General features: G+C 42.2%; 1 protein-coding gene, 1 long non-coding RNA gene and 1 pseudogene across 3 annotated transcripts in view; 1 reads left to right on the forward strand and 2 right to left on the reverse strand.

Annotated features, from left to right (window-relative positions):
• Window positions 1-3,443: 3,443 nt before the first annotated feature.
• Pcbp4-ps6 (poly(rC) binding protein 4, pseudogene 6) lies at window positions 3,444-4,386 on the reverse strand (annotated as a pseudogene).
• Window positions 4,387-4,469: 83 nt separating this feature from the next.
• Window positions 4,470-22,064, reverse strand: part of LOC134480315 (uncharacterized) — an 89,022-nt gene continuing 71,427 nt past the window's right edge. Inside the window, exons 2-3 of the long non-coding RNA XR_010054678.1 lie at window positions 10,635-10,688; window positions 4,470-4,709 (exon numbers count right to left, since the gene is read on the reverse strand). This is a non-coding gene — a long non-coding RNA (uncharacterized LOC134480315). The remainder of the gene's footprint in view (window positions 4,710-10,634; window positions 10,689-22,064) is intronic.
• On the forward strand, window positions 8,297-18,611 carry Ccdc88al1 (coiled coil domain containing 88A like 1). Of its 2 annotated transcripts, none has more exons than XM_039100783.2 (5): window positions 8,297-8,991; window positions 9,723-9,882; window positions 11,242-11,373; window positions 12,043-12,226; window positions 18,133-18,611. In XM_039100783.2, exons 1-5 carry the CDS (start codon window positions 8,862-8,864, stop codon window positions 18,139-18,141), a joined length of 615 nt encoding a protein of 204 aa, XP_038956711.1. In that variant the 5' UTR covers window positions 8,297-8,861; the 3' UTR covers window positions 18,142-18,611. The 2 variants fall into 2 exon arrangements, with proteins under 2 accessions (XP_038956711.1, XP_038956712.1); XM_039100784.2 differs by lacking the exon at window positions 18,133-18,611 and adding an exon at window positions 17,028-17,804 and having other exon boundaries at window positions 8,567-8,991.

Genomic DNA, 22,064 nt, shown 5'->3' on the forward strand with positions numbered 1-22,064 from the left:
TCTCCTTGCAATGAAACCAAAAGAGAGACACACAAACATAATTCCACCTCTATCAACGAAAATAACAGGAAGCAACAATCACTATTCCATAATATTTCTCAATATCAACGGACTTAATTCCCCAATAAAAAGACATAGACTTACCGACTGGATACGTAAACAGGACCCAGCATTTTGCTACATATAAGAAAGAAACCTCAGAGACAAAGACAGACACTACCTCAGAGTAAATGGCTGCAAAACAACTTTCCAAACAAATGGCCCAAAGAAAAAAGCTGGTGTTGCCATTCTAATATCAAATAAAATTGAGTTTCAACCAAAGTCATTAAAAAGGCAAGGAAGGACACTTCATATCCATCAAAGGAAAAATCCACCAAGATGAACTCTCAATCCTAAATATCTATGCACTAAATGCAAGGGTACCTACGTTCATAAAGGAAACCTCACTAAAGCTCAAAGCACACATTGTACCTCACATAATAATAGTAGGAGATTTCAACAACCCACTCTCATCAATGGACAGATCAGGGAAACAGAAATTAAACAGAGACCTAGAGGAACTGACAGACATTATAAGCCAAATGGATTTAACAGATATTTATACAACATTCCACTCTAAAACCAAAGGATATACCTTCTTCTCAGCACCTCATGGTACCTTCTCCAAAATTGACCTTATTGGTCACAAAACAGGCCTCAACAGATATAGGAAGATAGAAATAATCCCATACGTCCTTTCAGATAACCACAGACAAAGGCTGGTCTTCAATAACAACAAAAACGACAGAAAGCCCACATATACATGGAAGTTGAACAACCCTCTACTCGATGACAAGTCAATCAAGGAAGAAATAAAGAAAGAAATTGAAGACTTCTTAGAATTTAATGAAAATGAAGATACAACATACCCAAACTTATGGGACACAATAAAAGCAGCGCTAAGAGGAAAACTCATAGCTCTGAGTGCCTGCAAAAAGAAACAGGAGAGAGTATAGATCACCAGCTTGACAGCACATCTAAAAAGCTTTAGAAAAAAAGAAATAAATAAACCCAAGAAGAGTAGAAGGAAGGAAATAATCAAACTCAGGGCTGAAGTCAACTAAGTAGAAACAAAAAGGACTATACAAAGATTCAACAAAACCAGGAACTGGTTCTTTGAAAAAATCAGCAAAATAGATAAACCCTTAGCCAGACTAACCAGAGGTCACAGAGAGTGTCCAAACTAACAAAATCAGGAATGAAAAGTGAGACATAATACCAAAATCTCAGGAAATTAAAAGTATCATCAGATCCTCCCTCAAATGTCTATATTCATCAAAACTGGAAAATGTGGAGGAAATGGACAATTTTCTAGACAGATATCAGGTACCAAAGTTAAATCAGGAAGAAATAAACCATCTAAACAACCCCATACTCCTAAAGAAATAGAAGCAGTTATTAAAAGTCTCCCATCCAAAAAGACCTAGGACCAGATGGGTTTAGTGCAGAATTCTATCAGACCTTCATAGAAGACGTCACACCAATACTGTCCAAACTATTCCACACAACAGAAACAGACAGAGCAATACGAAATTCCTTCTCTGAAATCACAATTACTCTTATACCTAAACCACACAAAGACGCAACAAAGAAAGAGTACTTCAGACCAACTTCCTTTATGAATACTCATGCAAAAATACTCAATAAAATTCTTGAAAACCAAATCCAAGAACACATCAAAACGATCATCCATCGTGATCAGGTAGGCTTCATCCCAGGGACTCAGGGATGGTTTAATATATGGGAATTCAATAACGTAATCTACTATATAAACAAACACAAAGATAAGAAACACATGATTATTTCATTAGATGTTGAGAAAGGATTTGACATCATTGAACACACTTTCTTGATAAAAGTCCTGGAAAGATCACGTAGTCAAGGTCCATATCTAAAAATATTAAAAGCAATATACAATAGACCAATAGCTAACATCAATTAAATGGAGAGAAACTTGAAGTAAAACCACTAAAATGAGGGACTACACAAGGCTGCCCACTCTTCAATATGGTACTTGAAATCCTATACAGAGCAATCAGACAATGAAAGGTCAAATGGATACAAATTAGAAGGGAAGAAGTCAAAATATCAATATTAAAGATAAAAAGATAGTATACTTAAATGACCCCAAAGTTTCACCAGAGAATTATGTAACCTGATCAACAACTTCAGCAAACTCTCAGCTTATAAAATTAGCTTCAACAAATCAGTAGCCTTCCTCTACTCAAAGGATAAACAGGCTGAGAAAGAAAATAGGGAAATGACACCTTTCACAATAGTCCCAAATAATACAAAATATCATGGTATGAAAGCAAGTGAAAGATCTGTATGACAAGAACTTCAAGTCTCTGAAGAAAGAAATTGAAGATCTCAGGAGATGGAAAGATCTCACATGCTCATGGATTGGCAGGATGAATATGGTTAAAAAAAATGTCCATTTTACCAAAAGCAATCTACGGATTTAATGCAATCCCCATCAGAAATCCTACTCGATTCTTTATAGAGATAGAAAGAGCCATTTGCAAATTCATTTGGGTAAACCTAAAACCCGTGATAGCAAAACGTATACTCAACAATAACAGAACTTTTGGGAGAATCACCATCCCTGACCTCAAGCTGTATTACAGAGCAATAGTCCGAAAAACTCTATGGTATTGGTACAGAGAAAGGCAGATAGATCAGTGGAACAGAATTGAAGACCCAGAATTGAACCCACCTACCTATGGTCACTTGATCTTTGACAAAGGATCTAAAACCATCCTATGAAAGAAAGATAGCTTTTTTTTTTTTTTTTTTTTTTTTTTTTTTTGTCGCTGAGAATATTTATTCAAACACGGGAATTGAAAAAACTGTACAGAGTGTCTGCTGCTGAGAACTGGGCCCCTGCCCCCGGGCCATAACCCCTGCTTTAGGCAGAGCCCTGTCTATGGGTTACCCCCACCACCAAATCCCCCCCCACAAGCCAAGCATGTCTATTCCATTCAAAAAGGGTGTCAGTGGAAGCAGCAGGATCTGCAGGGGATGAAGAGAATCTTGGCCCCAGCCACCCCTCACTCTCCTTCAATTCCCACTGGGGCAGCAGGAGGAAGCCCAAAGGGATGGAGAGGACAAGAGTAGCCCCTCCCACGTAGGGCACTGGGTGGGCCCCAGCCACTCCCTGCATCCAAGCAGAGGTCTGAAGGGGTGGAGCCCCTGCTCTGGGGCTGCCAAACTCCTAGAACCCTGGGCCAGAAACTGTCCCCTCTCTGAGGAGGATCTCCAAAGATGGGGCAGGTAGGGTGTGCATGCATGTGTCTGGCATTACTTGAGACACTGTGGTGGAGTCTCCTCGGGCAGGAAGGATGTAGAGGCAGCCCCTGCCAGGTCCTGCCTGCCCCCGGCTGTGCCTCAATAGGGGGAGAATTTCTGCCTTTCAGCTTTCTTGTTCCCACTGGCCGCTGCCATCTTGGCAATGTAGGCATCCAAGCCTGGCGGTGGCCCATGGAGTGATGCGGTACTAAGCCAGGGCAATGGAGACCGGTGAGCCAGTGATGGTCACAAGCCGCTCCCTAGCACCCTCTGCTTTGTTCCTGATCTTAATGTGTGCCCCTGACATCTGCCAGATCTCACTGATCTTGCTGCCCTGTAGCCAGATCACACAGCCAATCAGATCATTGGGAACCAGAAACTCCTGCAAGCTGGTCTGTGTGCTGGATCCAGTCCTGGCACCACCCTGGATGATGCAAAGGGAACTGCATGGCCCGAGAGCTGCTGGAGCTTGGTGACCTCTGCAAGGGTCACTGCTCCATCCTGACCCTGGACAGAGAAACCCTGGTTCCTGGAGAGGAGGCCGGTACCTAGGGGACTCCAGGATAACAGCACAGATCTGGCACACACACATGATGATGGCGTCAAGCACCCCAAACACAGTGATAGCTCGCTCTGTGGAATTTGGAAGCAGGACCCTGCCACCTGCACCTGGGCTCCCAGTGTCTCTCGGATCTCCTTGATTCTGGTGCCTGCCTTCCCAAGCAGTGATTCACACTGGCTGGCAGGGATGACAAGGTGCGAGGTCACTGGAGGTCTGCAGACACTGACACCATTTGCAGGACCCACACAAAGGTCCTCATCCAGCTTGAAGGTCATCACGGAGACTGCATGGAAGACGGCAGCTGTGGAGCCAGTGATGGTGGTAATTCGCTCAGGGCAGGAGCCCTCGGAGATGGTGATCCGGGCATTGCTCTGCTCCTGGATTCCCTTTACAGTCTTTCCCTTCTTCCCAATGATGCTGCCCACCTCCTTCCCATGTATCAGCATCTGAAAGGTGAGGGTGATACTAAGCTCTGGCTCCTCCTCCAGCCCCTGCATCTGAACTGCTCAGGCAGGGCTGGGCCACAGTGGCCTGGGAGTGTGTCCACACTGTGGTTCAGCTGGCTCTCACTGGGGGGGCTGTTCTGCAGATCTGGGGCAGCAGTGGCAGCAGGGTGGCTGGGCCACTCAGTCCCACATTGTCCCTGGGAAAGTTGGCTGCTCACAGCTGAGAGTGACATCAGCAGGGGTCCTGGATCTTCCCTGTGTGGCTCTCACCCAGCCTGTCCTTCCAGCCCAGCTCTTCTGCCAAGCTCTCCATAGACTTCATCTCAGTCCTGACTGCCTAAAGACAGCATTTTCAACAAATGGTCCTGGTTCAGCTGGAGGCCAGCATGTAGAAGAATGCAAATCGATCCATTATTATCACCCTGTACAAAGCTTAAGTCCCAGTGGATCAAGGACCTCCACATCAAACCAGAAACACTCAAACTAATAGAAAAAAAGTGGGGAAGAGTCTCAAATACATGGCACTGGGGAAAATTTCCTAAACAAAACACCAATGGCTTATGCTCTAAGATCAAGGATAGAAGATGGGACCTCATAAAACTGCAAAGCTTCTGTAAGGACAAAAACGGCAACCAACAGATTAGGAAAAAATCTTTACCAATCTTACATGTGATAGAGGACTAATATCCAAAATATACAAAGAACTCAAGTTAGAATCCAGAGAGCCAAATAACCCTTTTAAAAATAGGGTACAGAGCTAAAAAAAAACATTCTCAATTAAGGAATATTGAATGGCTGAAAGGCACCTAAAGAAATGTTCAACATTCTTAGTCACCAGGGAAATACAAATCAAAGCAACCCTGAGATTCCACCTCACACCAGTCAGAATGGCTAAGATCAAAAACTCAGGTGACAACAGATGCTGGTGAGGATGTGGAGAAAGAGGAACACTCCTCCATTGTTGCTGGGATTGCAGACTGGTACAACCATTCTGGAAATCAGTCTGGAGGTTCCTCAGAAAATTGGACATTGAACTACCCAAGGACCCAGCTATACCTCTCTTGGGCATATACCCAAAAGATGCCCCAACATATAAAAAAGACACGTGCTCCACTATGTTTATAGCAGCCTTATTTATAATAGCCAGAAGCTGGAAAGAACCCAGATGCCCTTCAACAGAGGAATGGATTTGAAAAATGTGGTACATCTACACAATGGAGATGACTTGATGAAATTCATAGGCAAATGGAATAAACTAGAAAATATCATCCTGAATGAGGTAACCAAATCACAGAAAAACACACTTTGTATGCACACATTGATAAGTGGATATTAGCCCAAATGCTCGAATTACCCAAGGTGCAATCTGTAGACCTCAGGAAGCTCAAGAAGAAGGCTGACCAAAGTAAGGATGCTCCCACACCTTCTTAAAAGAGGGAACAAAAATATCCATAGGAAGGGATATGGAGTCAAAGTTTAGAGCAGAGACTGAAGGAACAGACGTTCAGTGCATGCCCTACATAGGGCCCATATATATATGTGTGTGTGTGTGTGTGTGTGTGTGTGTGTGTGTGTGTATGTATGTATGTATGTATGTATATATATATATGTATGTATGTATGTATATATGTATGTATGTATGTATGTATGTATGTATGTATATCCACCAAAGCTAGATATGGGTGTATAGATATAAGTCCCTAGGAGGTCCTCTAGGAAAGCAGCAGTGTGCCCTTAGGTCCTCTCTGTGACCTCACTTAGCTTTGCCAGCTTTGAGGGCTTCCACTCTGCTGCTCTCAGAACTGCAAACTCCTGGAAGAGATGTGTAGTGTCCTATTACCTTTGTCATTGTAGGATATTAGTAGGAATACGTTTGATGGAAATATACTGTCAAGAATATTAACAAAACAATTGCTTCTTCTGTACCATCTGGATGAAGTTCCAAGTTCAGACAGTTCTGCACCAACTTCCCAAAGCCAGCAAAGTGGAGCATGAAGAAAGGCAAGTCCAAGGCATCCATTACCAGCATCCTCAGCAATGCCCCCAGGAAAGGTAAATTGGCTTTGGTGAAGTACTGAGATAGCTGGCCCTCATACACTCAGAGAAGAATGAGCGAGGAGAATTGAGGAAGGATTGTGGGAGAGAGTAATTAGGGATAAGGGGGCAGTGAGCAGCATGTTAAGTAAATAAGAAATATATATATATATATATATATATAAATAAAAATAAAATAAAGCTCTTTAACAAAATGGGACACAATGTATTGCTGAACTAACTCTACTATGTTTACACTAGCAAACGCTTTACATGGAGAGAGACTGGATGTGATGAAGTAGGATTCCCTTGTCATTCACACATACTGTGTACACAGCAAAGATAAAGGAAATGGAGAATTTGCAGATCACAGATCCACTGTTCCCTCACATCTGAGTGGCTCTGCTTCCCTTTATCAGGACTCTGGAGGCCTCTGCTCATCCAGGTCGCACAACTCAGGCAAAATGCAGTCCCCCTAACAGCTCTGGCCAAGTACTCTTTTGTTCCTGGCAGACCACTGCCTCAGGCTGCAGAGGCACTGAAGGGCCAGCCTTCACCTTCAGGGGACAGCCATGTTTGTTGGCCATTCCAGGCACTCTGCCACCCAACTAGAGACTTCTGCAGAGACTGTCATCTCAAAGCCAGGAGCTATAGGAATCCAAAAGATTGGGAAGCCAACCTACACTCAGGATGTGTTGATTACCTGAGACCATACAAGTTAACACTATTCTTTCTGTCTGTTTTCCTTATTTGGAAGTAAATAATGTGATCATCTGTGGTGTGCACAGTAAGAATAAAATCAGTCATATGAATAATAGGAACGTGCAGAGCATGGGCTTAGCATTCTAGGTACAGAGCAAATAGGTAGAGGGAATTACCAAAGGAAACAACATGAATTGTAACAATTACAAAATAATTTTTAAAAAAACACCTAGTGGGTGCTGGGATTAAAGGCCTGTATCAACTCTGACCAGCTTTGTAGGTATTTCCAATAAAAAGCAAGCAAACAAACAAACAGCCTTCTTACAGTTGCAGCAGGTGCAGGAGAGAAAGCTGGGACATATCCTGTGCTGCTGCCCCCATGCTGTGATTCTGCAGCAACAACTTCCTTGGGAATAGGAACCTATATGCAGTGGGATCCCTTGCTGGGCCTGGCATCTCAAAAATAGGGGCTTCCCTAATCTAAAACCTTGGAATCCAGTTTACTTCAGGCCAGGAATGAAGTCAACCATCATTAGGGAAAGAGCAAGGGAAAAATTACATAGGAAAAAATATGGGCCTTAATCAGAAAAGACCCTCAACTTCTAAGGCCTCCACAATCTCCATCCCTCTCTTCTGAGCTGTGCATAGTGATGTTGTATAACTCCAGATGGTAGGAAAAGGCAGAGTTCTTCCCAGAAAAGTCATACATGATTTTCACCCTGACGTCTGTGAGGTTAGGTGGCATCTTATCACAGATTCAGCACACCCAGGATAAGAACACAGAAGCCACAGATGACAATGCCAAATGGACTCCCTCCTGAACGTATGGACCCATTAAAATTGAGGCTTAGCCTAACCTTAGGCCATTCCACTCCCTGCCCATCCGCCTGATTTTTATGTTTGCTATGAGTATAAGTTCAGCGTGTAGCCCCAATATCCTCATGATTGGAACTGGAAATTCAGGAAGAATGATATTGGAGAAGGGATGGCTATGTGGTTACAATGTGGTAACACATGGTCCAGGTTGATGTTTGTTCAGTGATGTCCAATTTAATTGTCTTGTTATATTTGTGAAAGGGAGGATGTCCAACTTAATATATAAAAGGTACAGAAATTTATTATTTTATAAATGGCCTGAAGTTGATCCCTATGTTCCCAAGAAAAAGGAGTTTTTATTGCAAAAAATAGGATTATAGACCATTCATTTTGTGAAATAATGGATGTGTAAATGGAAACAATGTCAGCTGTCAAGGACTGCACAGCAAGCAAATATTCCCAGGTTTTATACACTCAGGGGTCTAGAAGAAATATATTGGCCTCCCGAAAAAGGGAAAACCTTAGGAATCGAAATGTGTGTCACATGCATTGTTTCCAGTAGTAGATTTACTTTTAAGAAAAAATTCCCTCATCCTTAGTCCCTAGAGATTTGGGTGCTAAGAAAAATCTGTCTCTAATTCAGGGTTGTAAGCAACTCTCCCCAGCAAAAGCATTGATGACTTCTAATGAAGCAGAGAGAAACATCTAGCTTTGGAATAGAGGTTGCCAAACAGTATTCCCAGTGACATATGAGAGACTGGAGGAAAGGGCCCCCACAGAAATTGATCAATTTGGGGAAAGCTAGTTAGCAGGTAGGCCTTAGAACTTCCCAGTGACATCATCAGTAAGCCCCTCACTGGACAATCTATTGTATCTAAGAGATCCCTAGAATCTTCTGTGATGTCACCAGTGTTGTGGTGACACCAACTGCCATTGGGATATTCCTTCAGTTCCCTTTGGGTTCACAAGCAGGCATGTTTCGCCAGCTGCTCAGGCTATTTCGCAAGGAAAGTGGAGATCAAGGAGAGACCACACCAAGGCAGAAGGAAGATGACCTCCTCTCTAGTAAAACAGGAAGGAGGAAATCATTCCGGGGAAGGCTTGGTGAGTCCTGGGCAGAGTTGGGGAACATCCTCAAGGAGGTAGGTTTGAGATGTGCCTTCTAAGACTAGGCCTTACAAGCAGGAGCCTTGGGATTTCTCAAAGGCAAACCAAGAGTCAGGAGTTCCTGATCATTAATTTGAGAGAAAGTCAGAAAGTGGTAAGCCTTCAGTTTCTTTTCTGGAAGCTTTTTAATTGTGAGTGTCAATGAATGGCAGGAGGAGGCACTGTGAGATTAACAATGTGACCATCCATGGTTGGGAGTTGAAGCACTTCATCCTCTAGATTACTGTAGGTTACATAAGCCTCTGATGGCGAGAACAAGGAAGGATGCACCCCGAGAAATGAATTGAGTTCTCAGACACTTTGGGCTGGAACACACATGATTAGAGCTTGATGGTACTAAGCATTATGAACTCCAGGATTATCTGCACCACAGCTGATATGAGATAACAATGTCCCATATGTTTATGTCTCAGTCAGGTTATAACTTTCAGTGCCAGGGGTCCTGTAATAGTGAGTGTGGCACCTGTATGGCATTAGAGCTTGGGAAGAGGGACATAGCTTAAGAATCCAGTTCAAGAAAGCTTTTCTGCTCTTTCAGGGATTCACCCAGTCTCTACCATTTCCCCTTCCTCAACCTCCTCTTGGGATTCAGAATGATCTTTTCTGCCCACGGGCCATAAAATATGCAAATTCACTTGGGTTTATCTATCTATCTATTAATCTATCAGGATTTGGTAGGAAGACATCATCCCAAAATGTCATCAGTGAGCAAGAGAAGTGTCGAAAGGAACTGGAGGAACTCAAACTTGAAATCCAGAAGTGTAAATTCGAGAGGGATGAACTTTATCAAATCCTGGACTTTTATATCTATGATGATTGGGACCTCAGGTAGTCATTATGCCCAGTAACCTGTTCACTGTCTTGTGCTCTCTCTCTGCTAACCCAAGATTTCCTCACAGCCCGACAAGTTTCACCTCTCATCCTGGATTTTAAAGAGGCTTGGCAGGAATAGCTTGTGAGATAAGCTAGGTGCTGTGTGTTTAGGGTCAACCTCTTTTGTACTTGACCATGAGCTCCTTGGATTAGCATTGGTTCTGTCAACAGCTAGAAGGACCTGGTCACACTTGCTGCCTCTAAGTGAGGGAATGAAATGCCTGCACGTCATCACTCTTTTCCTCTGATTTTGTTCATTATACACTGATTCTATGGCACCTCCATGCATGTAGTTGGGATTCTACTTGTGTTTTATATGGGTTGGTATGTATGTATGTCAAAGTATTTGTGGGTTTTATGCTCACGGTCAGGGAGTCTGGGGAGTTTACTGGGATCTGAGGATTTGTGTGATGGACAGTTTGCAGGTCATGATGGTATGGAAGCCCTCAGGGATCAACTGAGCACTTTGCATCTTCTGTTTACTTAGGTGGTAGATAGGACCCTCCTAGGGAAGGAGGGGTTACAAATCCTCTTCCCTGTCAAAGTAGTTATGCCCTCTGGGAATTCATGGAACAGTAGGAAACAAGGTTTGAGAATCCCTGTTTTCAAAACAAAGGAAATGTCATCACAACTATCTGTTGGACCCAAGGCTCTGGCACAGACTGGAGAAAACTTCTTACGGAACTAGGCAATGCCTTCATGCTTACCTGGCCAACTCTTTACAGTCAGCTCCTTGGACCTGGTAACCTGGCTCTGTTGTCCTGTGCCCAAGATGATAAGTTTAATCAGCACAAATAGGACCCAGTTCATAAGAGCAAGTATGTGGCATGAACTAGCTTTAAGTAATCCAGTCAATAGTCTGATTTAACGTAATCTTTTTTTGCCTGATTTGAACTTTATTTTTGACTTTTTTTTATTTTATTTTATTTTTTACCTATCAAGAGACCGTTCATTGTGACCTAGAAATGGTGATTGTGGTAATAAATTCTGGACATTTGTTATTCCCAAACAGGCATTTCACAGGCTCCACCCACTCCAGTATAGAGGGTCTTTGCAGAACCATATCTCCACGGCCTTTTAAAGAGTCTTATTTCAAAATATATGTTTGCTGATTTGCGTAGAAATATTTCCTTGAAAGAAATGTTGTTGGAGTCTCACTGTTGTGTTTTTGCTCTGGTCTTTGTGTTTGCCACATTCTTCCCCCTCATTTCTTAAATTTGAATTTTTTATTCGGTTTTTTTATTTGCAATTCATCTAATTCTGAAATCATGAGTTCAGATGGTTATTTGTTCCTTGGGCCATGTCCCATCACAGGCTGGATGTCGAATTGCCAATACTTCAATCCGAACATGAGAGGAGAATGATGGCTATGCAAATGATGACCAACTCAATAAGTGATGCCATGGAGAGGTACAAGGAGCTCATACAAGTGAACAGTTCCTACCGGTGAGTCGCTGACAGAGATGAGAACCCAGCACTAGGCAGGAAATGCTTCTGTCCTGTATGACTTTGAACCAAACTTAGGGCTCTTGTTCCGTAGTGTCTGACTCTTAATAAGAAGCCTGCCTCCTGGCAAGGGTCTTAGATTTGTAGCTCTTGGATTCAGTTGTCCTACATGTGAAGGGTGTAGAAGACACTCCAATTGTTATTTTCCCCATTGAGGATCCTCTAGATAGTAAAGATTTGTTCTACTATGTGAATATCAATCAACCCTGAACCTGTAGGACTCTGACAGGAGATTTAAAGATCTGTGATCCATGAGAAACACATAGAAAGATTGTATAGCTATTGGGTCTTCAACTACCCCTCAGAGGGGATTTCCGCACTACGTGAAGATGGTTGTAGCATACCATGGACATATAAGCACCCATATGGACCATCTCTTCTTCCTTGATTTATATAAACTGTCTTAGTGTCAGGATTATCAGAAGTACTTTGATTCATGTGGAATGTGGATTCTGGATTTGACCTCCTCTATTTGGTGCTAACTTGGATAGTGTGGCTCTATTCTGGGGATGTCTAGGGATGAGGACCCATGAAGGGATGATTGTACTTGCAAGAGTGAGAGGCAAATAGAAGCTGGCTGGGATTTACCATTTTTTGTTTGTGCTTCAGCATCAGGCACTCCCAGCTCCTGCATGAACAAGCTCAATTGAAGAACAAAATACAGATTTTGCTGAATGAGAAGAGAGAACTGCTGGTGGAGCAGACTGAGCTGCCAACATCCTCTGTGGAGGCAAAGAGGCTCTGTGAAGAGGCCGGAATGAACATCTGTGTCCCCAGAGCCAAGCAACAGCAGGTAGGGTTAGGGCTCAGGGTCAGGTTGTCCTCATGTCTTACCAATGTTACTGTCTATTGACTGATTCATGTACTGTCCTCTGTCTCATCCAAGTGTTCATTTATGTGATGGTTTACAAGACTTTCTGTGGAGATAGCCCTTTTTCAAGAAACTACATGTTTGGAAAGCAAATGGTCCTGCTCGTTGAGAATCAGCAGTTTATTAAGGGAGATAGATTGATCACACATCACAGCACTACATGCCATTATGTGTGTAGGGTGCTATGTGGGAGCCCCTCTTTAGACTAGAACAGAGGTTTGAGGGATGAAGCCAAAGCCTGGAGCTCATTTTCTTTACAGGGATCCTGTGAGACTCCAGGATGTAAGTAGTTTGCAAGGAGGAGAGCCTGGTGGAAATGCCAAAGAAATGATTCTCATTGTCATTTGTGGTGGCTTTTGTTCTTCCTCCCCTATTTTCCCTGTATATGAAGATGGTGTCTTCATGCTTCATAGATCTTGGGTAACTAAAGAGCCTGAGGAGCAGCATGTCAGTCCTGTCTTATTTGAGTGCTCCTGGAGAGTTCACATCTGGGCCTTACAGTCTGAGCTGGTTAGAAGAGCAAGGATGTGGAAAAGGTTTCTCAAAGGCTGAGGGTTGGCATGAGAGATTTGAGACTTCAAGAACAAAGTTATCCGTATATACCCCCAATTCTTACCAAGAAAGGTGCATTGCTGTGGTGACCTGCATCTTAGAAAGCATGTGGGGAGGCCAGTTAATGACAAGCAATTTTGTCCAGTCATTATCCAACTTAATCCTTTAAGCCCAGGTCTCTCAACAAACCTGAAGCTTCCTGTTTTGTGCTGGCCAGCAGTCTTTGCATCACCGGTCCAGTTCCAGGTGGAGCCCCCTCTCTTATTTGTCTCAACACGTTCTTAAACCATTCAGTGATTTTCAAAATAAGTATTAGATTTCTTCACTTTACCTGAACAGAGGTATCCCCCGGGAAGAATCTGGTTTGTCTTATTGGCTTCAGCATGATCTTGCATGGAATCCTAGAGTGCATCTCTCTGCTGACATTGCTTTGCTGACTATATTATGGGCACGACATTCTTTCAGGATAGATTCCCTCTCAATATTGTACACAGTGCTGCATTTCAGAAAAGTCACTGTATGTTATTTATTTAGCCTTTTTCTGACTGACATTGAGGTTGTTTTAATATCACATGAACTCTAATGTGATGAAAAGTTCCTGGTAAATGACCATGAGTCACTGTCTTCTCTGATGCTTCCAAAGTCTTCTAAGAAGGAAACAGGGTAGTTTTAGTGAGGGGCCTATGATGAGTCAGCATAGAGCTTGATGGAGTCTTTTCCTAGAAATCTCTCTCTTGGGAATTTCATGTTGTGTTGTTTAGGCTATCTGTGCAGAACATGTAACTTACTTGTAGGACCCTCAAGTATCTGCATAGAAAGGTTTGCTGAAGTGGAAATGAGTACAGGCCAGGGCAGCAATCCTGCTTGAGTCTAAGAGACTTGTACACAGCATTGTTCCCACTAATTCCTCACTCAACAGGAAATGTGCTGCATAAGAACAAAGTTTTCATTTTTGCATGCGAAGGTGTGTGTGTGTATGTGTGTGTGTGTGTGAGTGAGTGTGTGTGAGAAAGAGAGAGTGTGTATGTGTGTGTGTGAGTGAGTGTGTGTGTGTGTGAGAGAGAGAGTGAGTGTGAGAGTGAAAGAGAGAGAGAGAGAGAGAGAGAGAGAGAGAGTGTGTGTGTGTGTGTGTGTGTGTGTGTGTGTGTGTGTTTACCAGCAGTGGCTGAGCATGTTTATGCTCATGCTGTGTGTTTTTCTAATGCTGGGTGATTTTTAAAATCTTTTCCGTATGAGAGTTTGTATGTATGAGAGTGTGTGAGAGTGTGTGAGAGTGTGTGTATGTGTGTTTGTTTTTGTGTGTGTGTGTGTGTGTATGTGTGTGTGTTTATGCAGTAGTGAACCTATGTTTCCCTCTATTTCCAAGTTTCATGAGAAAAGTACTCTAAGAGTTCACTTTACATCCATGAAGCATGAAATACAGCTGAACAATCATTTTAGATTTCCAACTATCTCTGTACAGCAAAAGGACACTTAAGCTATTAATTTATTGTGTTTCAAAAAATTGTAACATATTTATCTTGTGAGGTCTGGGGGAGGAGTGGGAAATATGTTCAAGTGAGTCGTGTTTCACAGGGGTAACAAATGGTACAGGCCTGGAGCTTGCAGGTCCCTTTTTGTTAAGGTGTAGAAGCAGGACAATAAAGTCCTTTAGAAATGCAACACCCTGGGTTGGGGATTTAGCCCAGTGGTACAGCGCTTGCCTAGCAAGCACAAGGCCCTGGGTTCAGTCCCCAGCTCCGAAAAAGAGAAAAAAAAAGAAATGCAACACCCCCAAAACAAAGACACAAAAACACCTGTAAAGTTAGATTTTCAAGTGATTAGGGACAAAACTACTGATCTGCATTGAAATCCTTTGGGGCACATCAAAGGAAAGGAGTACAGGGAGGTAAGGGCAAAGCTTCTCTATAAAATCCATGAGTTTATGCTGTTTCTCTGTTCTTTGTGAATTGTGAAAGCCCATTGGAAGGTTATGTCAATCACTGTGTCTTCTCTGAGGTTGCTTTCCACATTGCCTGCCACCATTTCTTTCCAGCTACCTTGGCAACTACAGCTTCACCTGGGAGATGGCTTGTATTTTATTCATTAAGAATTTGAGTTGCCTTGGAGTTGCATCATCATCCAGCAAAAGTCCCATAGCTATGCTGTGGTGCAAGAACAGGGCAGTTTCAGGAGCCCCTTTAGGTGCACAGATAATCCAAAGCACTCCCCTATGTTATCTGTGTAGCATTCTGCAAGTGCTGTTAATCAACATCATTGTCTCTCAGTTAATTTCAGCCTCAATGGGGTTAGGAGAAATGATGAACTTCAGATGGGTCTGGGAGTGTAAGAACAGGTAGCCCTATGAGAAGCCATGTTCAGAAAGTGGAACAGAAGTTTTAGTTAACCCAGTGATTCCACAACAAGGAGTAGGTGTTGCCATTGCAACTTGGGAGCATCAGTGTTGTAGTGGTCCCAGAGTAGCCTGGAAGGAGAATCTATCCACACGTCCATCAGCCAAAAAGTGAAAATATACCATATGGTGGAGTCCTTCCATGGATTATGACTCAGTGTGAAACAATCAACACAAGCTTTTACTTACTTACTCAAAATATCTGTGACACAATCACATTACTGAGAGAAAATTTGTTCATTTGGATCCTGGTAATGGAGATTTCCTATGATTCTGGGATCATCACTTTGGGAATGAAGTCAGGCTGTGGTAAAGAGAGCTCGAGCTCTATGGGAAGAAGCTGCACACTTTGGGAAAAGTCTGAAACAGTGAACAAGAAAAAGCATCTAGTCCACCACCAACATATGATCCTTTTCTGGGAAACAACACTGCTCTACACAGCCTTGGGAACTTGCTAAGCCAGATTGGGTAATAGGGCAAGAACCTTGATTCTATGTCGGTTTATGGGAGGACAGCACATCACTGACTGAGCTGTCTATAGGCTACAACCACTATGTACATATCCCACTCAACATTTGTTTTTGTGCCTCTAGCGTACCCTGGGGGATCTTTACATTAAGCATTAACTGGGAAAGTAAACACTTTACTTCAATGTACTATGCTTATATTGTGTGAACCCACATGTCTTGTGTGTTTGGGAGATTGTATGAGTGTTTCTCTGTGTCTGTGTGTGTATGTTTGTGCATGCACACATGCATCCATACCTCATTTGACAGTGCAACCTTCCAATGACCAGAATAAGGAAGGATTAGAGGAAAGAATGTAAGACACCCGGAAGGAGAAAGAACTGATCACCCAGGAAAGTGACTTGTGAGAAACAATGTACAAGCATTATGATATCTTTGAGATCAGATAGGAACACAGGCTGGCAGAAGCCATTTGAATATCCTTTCCTATAAAAATACCCTTTTTGGTGAATGACCACCCACATGGATTTCAGCCTCAGGCAGCTAAAGAGCTACTGAGAGTATTGTTCTGGTACAGTTCATGTGAATTTTGCCCATGAAACAATATATATGATCCTCTGGATTTCTTGGTATTTTCTACTCCTTTCTTCCTGTGATCTCTCCGGAAAGATCTGAGCACATTTTCTCTTCTGTCCTGTCACAAATTGCCTTACACTACCCATAGACTTACAGGGGTGCTGTTCTGTTTCTACATCACAATCACCTTTAATGTTCTGAGTGTTTGCTGGGAAGATTTGCATGGAGCACATTCTCAGTGATTACACGATCTATGCAATTCCCATGGATATGAAGTGAGATGGCTTCTCTGTGTATTTGCAGATACAGTAGTTGACAAATGGAACCTAGGCAGGTTCCTTCACTGCAAACATAATCAGAAGTTTCACCTCAATTCTGGGCATGTTCTCCAGAAGGCATCCACATGGTATTCTAGGTTGCTCATACCTCTCTTGAAGTCAGATACAGACATAGCCTACAATGTTATTATTCAATATAACATACCTGGACAAGTGGGAAAATATGCTCATTTTTCTCTAAATTCCAGTACAGTACATAGTCCACAGTTCAAATTCTAGCAGTTTGAAAAGCTGAGATATAAATCCAAGCCCAGGTACTCTATGACACTTGGGGATGCAGGGACTGACCTCAGCTGACAGACAGGTCATGCTGGATTGTCCAACTGAATAGAGCTGATGTAAGAGGGAGAGCTGAATTGACAACCCCTCACTAAACCTTTTTTCCTTCGCACTGCTAGGTCTGAAATTCTCCAGCAGAAACTCGAACATGACATAGACCAGGACAAGATCTCCCTTGGAGAGATGTGGTACAGGAGGAGCGCTAAGTGTGCACAGCAAATACACCACTATTGCATCTCATCTGTAATGTCCATAGCAATTGTGGACTGCATTTTCCTCCTTTAGTTTGAATTCTTTGGATTTAATAGGCTGTACTTTCACCTTGCCTCTCTCCAGCAAGTGTACAGTTTTGGAGTGACTCAGAGAAGTGCTGATGCACATCAATCAAGAGCTGCTGGTCATCCAGAAAGACTGTGCACGTGTAAATTTGTACTTGTCCTGATGGGTCATCCAGAAGAGTTTCATGGAGATCAGTCCACAACATTGGAAAGACTTTGAGACAAAGTCTGTGATGTATTTTATACTCGGTATTGGATGGTCTTGTCCTTCATACCCCACTCCAATAGAAGAGACCTCCTTACATTCCACTTGAAAAGATTATTACCATCAGTAACTGCTTGTCTATTATGTTCCAAGGCCAACCACGGGATATAAGTCTGTTCTGCAAAATGAGTAGTAAAAGAATGTTTAGCATAATTCCTCTGTTTAGATTTTGGTTTGAATTTTGATTATTTTGGTTTTTCTTCTATTCATTTGAAAGTTTGGTATTTATTTGTTTTTGTTTTATTCTTGCAGTTGATTCGCTATTTTGATGAGGATATAGACTGTATATATTGACTACCCGCATCCGGTTATTATTGAGTAAATTGGATGTATTCCTTTAAATAAAACAGTAATCTCAAACTGTTCACTCTTAAGAACCTTCTTTATTGATCATTAGTGTCAACATCTGAAGTCCCACAGCTATCAGGAAGGGATGGATCTGTGCATTCTCATGGGGACTGGGCATCAAATCACTTCCCCTTCAGACTGAGATTCAAAGGCTGTTATACAGTCACTGTTCACTGTGTTCCCAACTCTGTGAATTTCAACTTCATCATGCATACATTACCCACTGTCTATGCTTGCTGTCAAATATATAGTTACCTCTAAATTATAGTCTGTGGATGAGAGTGTTGAACAAATTAATGAGATAATCATTAATTTTTCTGTAATATCTCCCAGGAAATATAAACATCGTATAAGGGAGTTTAAAGCAATCAGGAAGCCTGCACCCAAATCCCGTGGTGGAGAGTGCTGAACACCGAGAAATGCAGATAATCCTGAGACCACAGGACAGAAAGCCACTTCTGCCCAGCTCTGCCCATATCTCTGGCCCAATATTCATCTGCATGATGCCTCTGGAAACAGGAATAGAGGAGCAGTCAGCGGCAGGAACCTGCTTGGTTCAGCCTGGGCCCAGAACTGACCCGGGCCCTGAGGATTTTTGAAGAAAACCAGAGGCATACAACTCTCTGTTTCCTGATTGTGGCTTTTTTTTTTTATTTGAAGCGCTAAACACCATTTTCTTCTTGTTGTTTTTTAATTGGATATTTTTCATTTCGAATTCAAATGTTATTCCTTCCTTGTTTTCCAGAAATAAGTCCGAATACCATCGCCCTCCCCCTCTTCTATAAGGAATTCCCTTCACCATCCATCCACTTTCCCAGCCTAGGCAGGACCAAGGGCTGCTCATTCCATTTGTGCCCAAGAAGACCATCCTCTGATACACATGCAGATGGAGCCATGGCACAGTCCCTGTATAGTGATTGGGTAGTGGTTTAGTCTCTGGGAACTCTGCTTGGCAGGCATGGTTGTTCTCATGGGGTTGTTAGTCCCTTCAGCTCTTTCAATCTTTCTGTAATTCCTCCAACTGAGGTCCAGTTCTCAGTTCAATGGTTTGCTGCTAGCATTCGCCACTGTATTTGACATGATCTGGCTGTGCCTCTCAGGAGACATCTATATCCAGTTCCTGTCAGCCTGCACTTCTTAGCTTCATCACCTTATCTAGTTTGCAGGCTGTGTATGTATAGGTCACACGTGGGGTAGACTCTGAATGGCCATTCCTTCAGGCTTTGTTCTAAACTCTGCCTCCCTATCCCTCCTATGGGTATTCTCCTTCCCCTTTGAAAGAAGGAGTGAAGCATCAGCATTTTGGTCATCCTTCTTGAGTTTCATGTTGTCTGTGCATCTTGGGTAATTTGAGCATTTGGGCTAATATCCACTTATCAATGAGTGAATACAATGTGTGTGTTTCTGTGATTGGGTTACCTCACTCAGGATGATATTCTCTAGTTCATTCTCTTTGCCTATGAATTTCATGAAGTCATTGTTTTTGATATCTCTGTAGTACTCCATTGTGTACATGTACCATACTTTCTGTTTCTATTCCTCTGTTGAAGGGCATCTGGGATCTTTTCATTTTCTGATGATTATAAATAAGGCTGCTACGAACATAGTGGAGTGTGTGCCTTGTTGTATGTTGGAGCATCTTTTGGGTATATGTGCAAGAGAGGTATAGCTGTGTCCTCAGCTAGTGCAATGTCTAAATTTCTGAGGAACCTCCAGACTGACATCCAGAATGCTTGTACCAGGCTGCAATCTCACCGACAATGGAGGAGTGTTCCTCTTTCTCACATCGCTCCAGCATCTTCTGTTGCCTGAGTGTTTGATATTAGCCATTCAGACCGGTGTGATGGAGAATCTCAGGGGTTTTTTTTATTGGCATTTCCCTTATAAATAAAGATGTTGAACATTTCTTTAGGTGTTTCTCAGCCGTTCCATGTTCCTCCGCTGTGAATTCTTTGTTTTGCTCTGAACCGCAATTTTTAATAGGGTTATTAGACTCCCTACAGTCCAACTTCACATGTTCTTTGTATATTTTGGATAGTAGCCTTTTATAAGTTGTAGGATTGGTAAAGGACTTTTCACAATGTGTTGGTTGCTGTTTTGTCCTAAACACAGTGTCCTTTGCCTTACAGGAGCTTTGTAGCTTCATGAGGTCCCATTCGTCTACTCTTGATCTTAGAGCATAAACAATTCGTGTTTTGTTCAGGAAAATTTTCCAGTGTCCATGTGTTCAAGATTCTTCCCCACTTTTGCTTCTATTAGTTTGAGTGTATCTGGTTTGATGTAGAGGTCCTTGATCCACCTGTGCTTAAGCTTTGTCCAGGGCAATAAGAAGGGGATGATTTGTCCTCTTCCATATGCTGACCTCCAGTGAAATGGTGAAAATGCTATCTTTTCTCCACTGGATGGTTTTGTATCCTTTGTCAAAAATCAAGTGACCATATGTGTTCGGGTTAATTTCTGCGTCTGCAATTCTATTCCACTGGTCTATCTTCCTGACTCTGTACCAATACCATACAGTTTTTATCACTAATGCTCCGTAATACAGCTTGAGTTCAGGGATAATGATTACCAGGACAGTCCTTTTATTGTTGAGGATAGTTTTAGCTTTGGTTTAGCTTTAGTTTTGTTATTCCAACTGAATTTGCAAATTGTTCTGTCTAACCCTATGAAGAATTGGATTGGAACTTTGATGGGGATTGCATTGAATCTGTAGGTCACTTTTGGAAGAATGGCCATTTTTACTCCCTTCATCCTGCCAAGCCATGAGCATGGGAGATCTTTCCATTTTCTGAGATCTTCGTCAATTTCTTTCTTCAGACACTTGACGTTCTTGTCACACAGATCTTTCACTTGCTTGATGAAAGTCACACTGAGGTATTTTTATATTATTTGGGACTATTATGAAAGGTGTCATTTCCCTAATTTCTTTCTCAGCTTGTTTATCTTTTGTGTAGTAGAAGGGTACTGATTTGTTTGAGTTAATTTTATACCCAACCACTTTGCTGAAGTTGTTCATCAGGCTTAGGAGTTCTTTGGTTTAACTTTCGGGGTGTCTCAAGTATACTATCATATCTTTGGCAATACTGATATTTTGACTTCTTCCTTTCTAATCTGTATCCCTTTGACCTCCTCTTGTTGTCTTATTGCTCTGGCTAATGCTGGGGACAACATACAATGACAGGGACTGCCAGCAGTAGGCAGGGATGGAGACATCTCAGAAGCCTGCAGCAGCTCCTTGTAAAGTAGGGTGGGTTCTGGAAACCTGAGTATCAGGAGACACATCCCTCCACGGGACCCACCATCTGAAATAAGAGGCTGTCTGCAGTAGGCCGGGATGGAGACATCTCACTAGCCCGCAGTATCTCTTTGTAAAAACTGGTTGTTTTGATTTCTCCAAACCTTAGCCCTGGACAACGGCTTTATAGATTTCATTTATGTGTGACTGCCTATCAGTTGGCCTTGGTGTGCACAATTATTCTATTATGTCTGACTTTCCTACTTCTTTCTCCTTCTGCTCTGGTGAATTCTGTGAAACTAGGTGTTCCTTGATGCTATGATCCTTAGAAAATTGGAAATTGATGCATAGGGGAATAGCACAGCACAACCCTAACTGCCCTGGTGCATACTGTGTATTCTCATCTTGGAAAAAATGTAATAATTGCAAAATTGTAGTTCCAGATTAAGGTTTGACTGGCAAAGAAAGCTTGAAGAAATTATTAGAAAAAGAATTAGAACCAGCATTGAGACCCTAAGAAAGGAAAAAGCTATTGACGTTAGGAAATAAGTTTTACATAATATTTCAGACTGGTTACTGGATAAGGAAGTATAGATTATATAAAATAATATACTAGTAAACTAAGTCAAACTACTGGAACTCTTATGAGAGTCATTGTGTGCAAGGAACAGAAAGCTAGTGGAATTACTGTCCTATGGGTTACCTTGATTCTTTCTGGCCACTGCCTGGCATCTTTGCCTATGTCATTTATCATTAGAGTGTCACAGGAAAATGCAAGTAACTGACCTCAGAGATTTGGACTCTGAAGTATAAAAGTAAAGAGTTAAAGTTTAAATCATGATAAGTTTACAATTATTATTATATTGCCCACAGGCCTACGTATAGGGAAAGCCTGAGACTTTGGGAAACAGTGGTAAGTCTTAGATCTTGGTGGGATGTAGTCATTCTTTGCATTTGATTTGGCAATGATTAGAAAATGTCTTTTTTCTACCCCCTTTTGAATTATTAATAAAGAACTGGGGCAAGAGAA

Source organism: Rattus norvegicus, chromosome 9 (genome assembly GCF_036323735.1).
Source record: "Rattus norvegicus strain BN/NHsdMcwi chromosome 9, GRCr8, whole genome shotgun sequence".
NCBI classification, from domain to species: Eukaryota; Metazoa; Chordata; class Mammalia; order Rodentia; family Muridae; genus Rattus; species Rattus norvegicus.

What these genes read in the sequence shown, in the direction of transcription:
- Ccdc88al1 (XM_039100783.2), top strand. Translation starts at nt 8,862, where the DNA reads ATGTTTCGCCAGCTGCTCAGGCTATTTCGCAAGGAAAGTGGAGATCAA. An exon ending in ATCATTCCGGGGAAGGCTTG is followed by an intron (nt 8,992 to 9,722) that starts GTGAGTCCTGGG and finishes TTAATCTATCAG; the next exon opens with GATTTGGTAGGAAGACATCA. An exon ending in CAAGTGAACAGTTCCTACCG is followed by an intron (nt 11,374 to 12,042) that starts GTGAGTCGCTGA and finishes TTTGTGCTTCAG; the next exon opens with CATCAGGCACTCCCAGCTCC.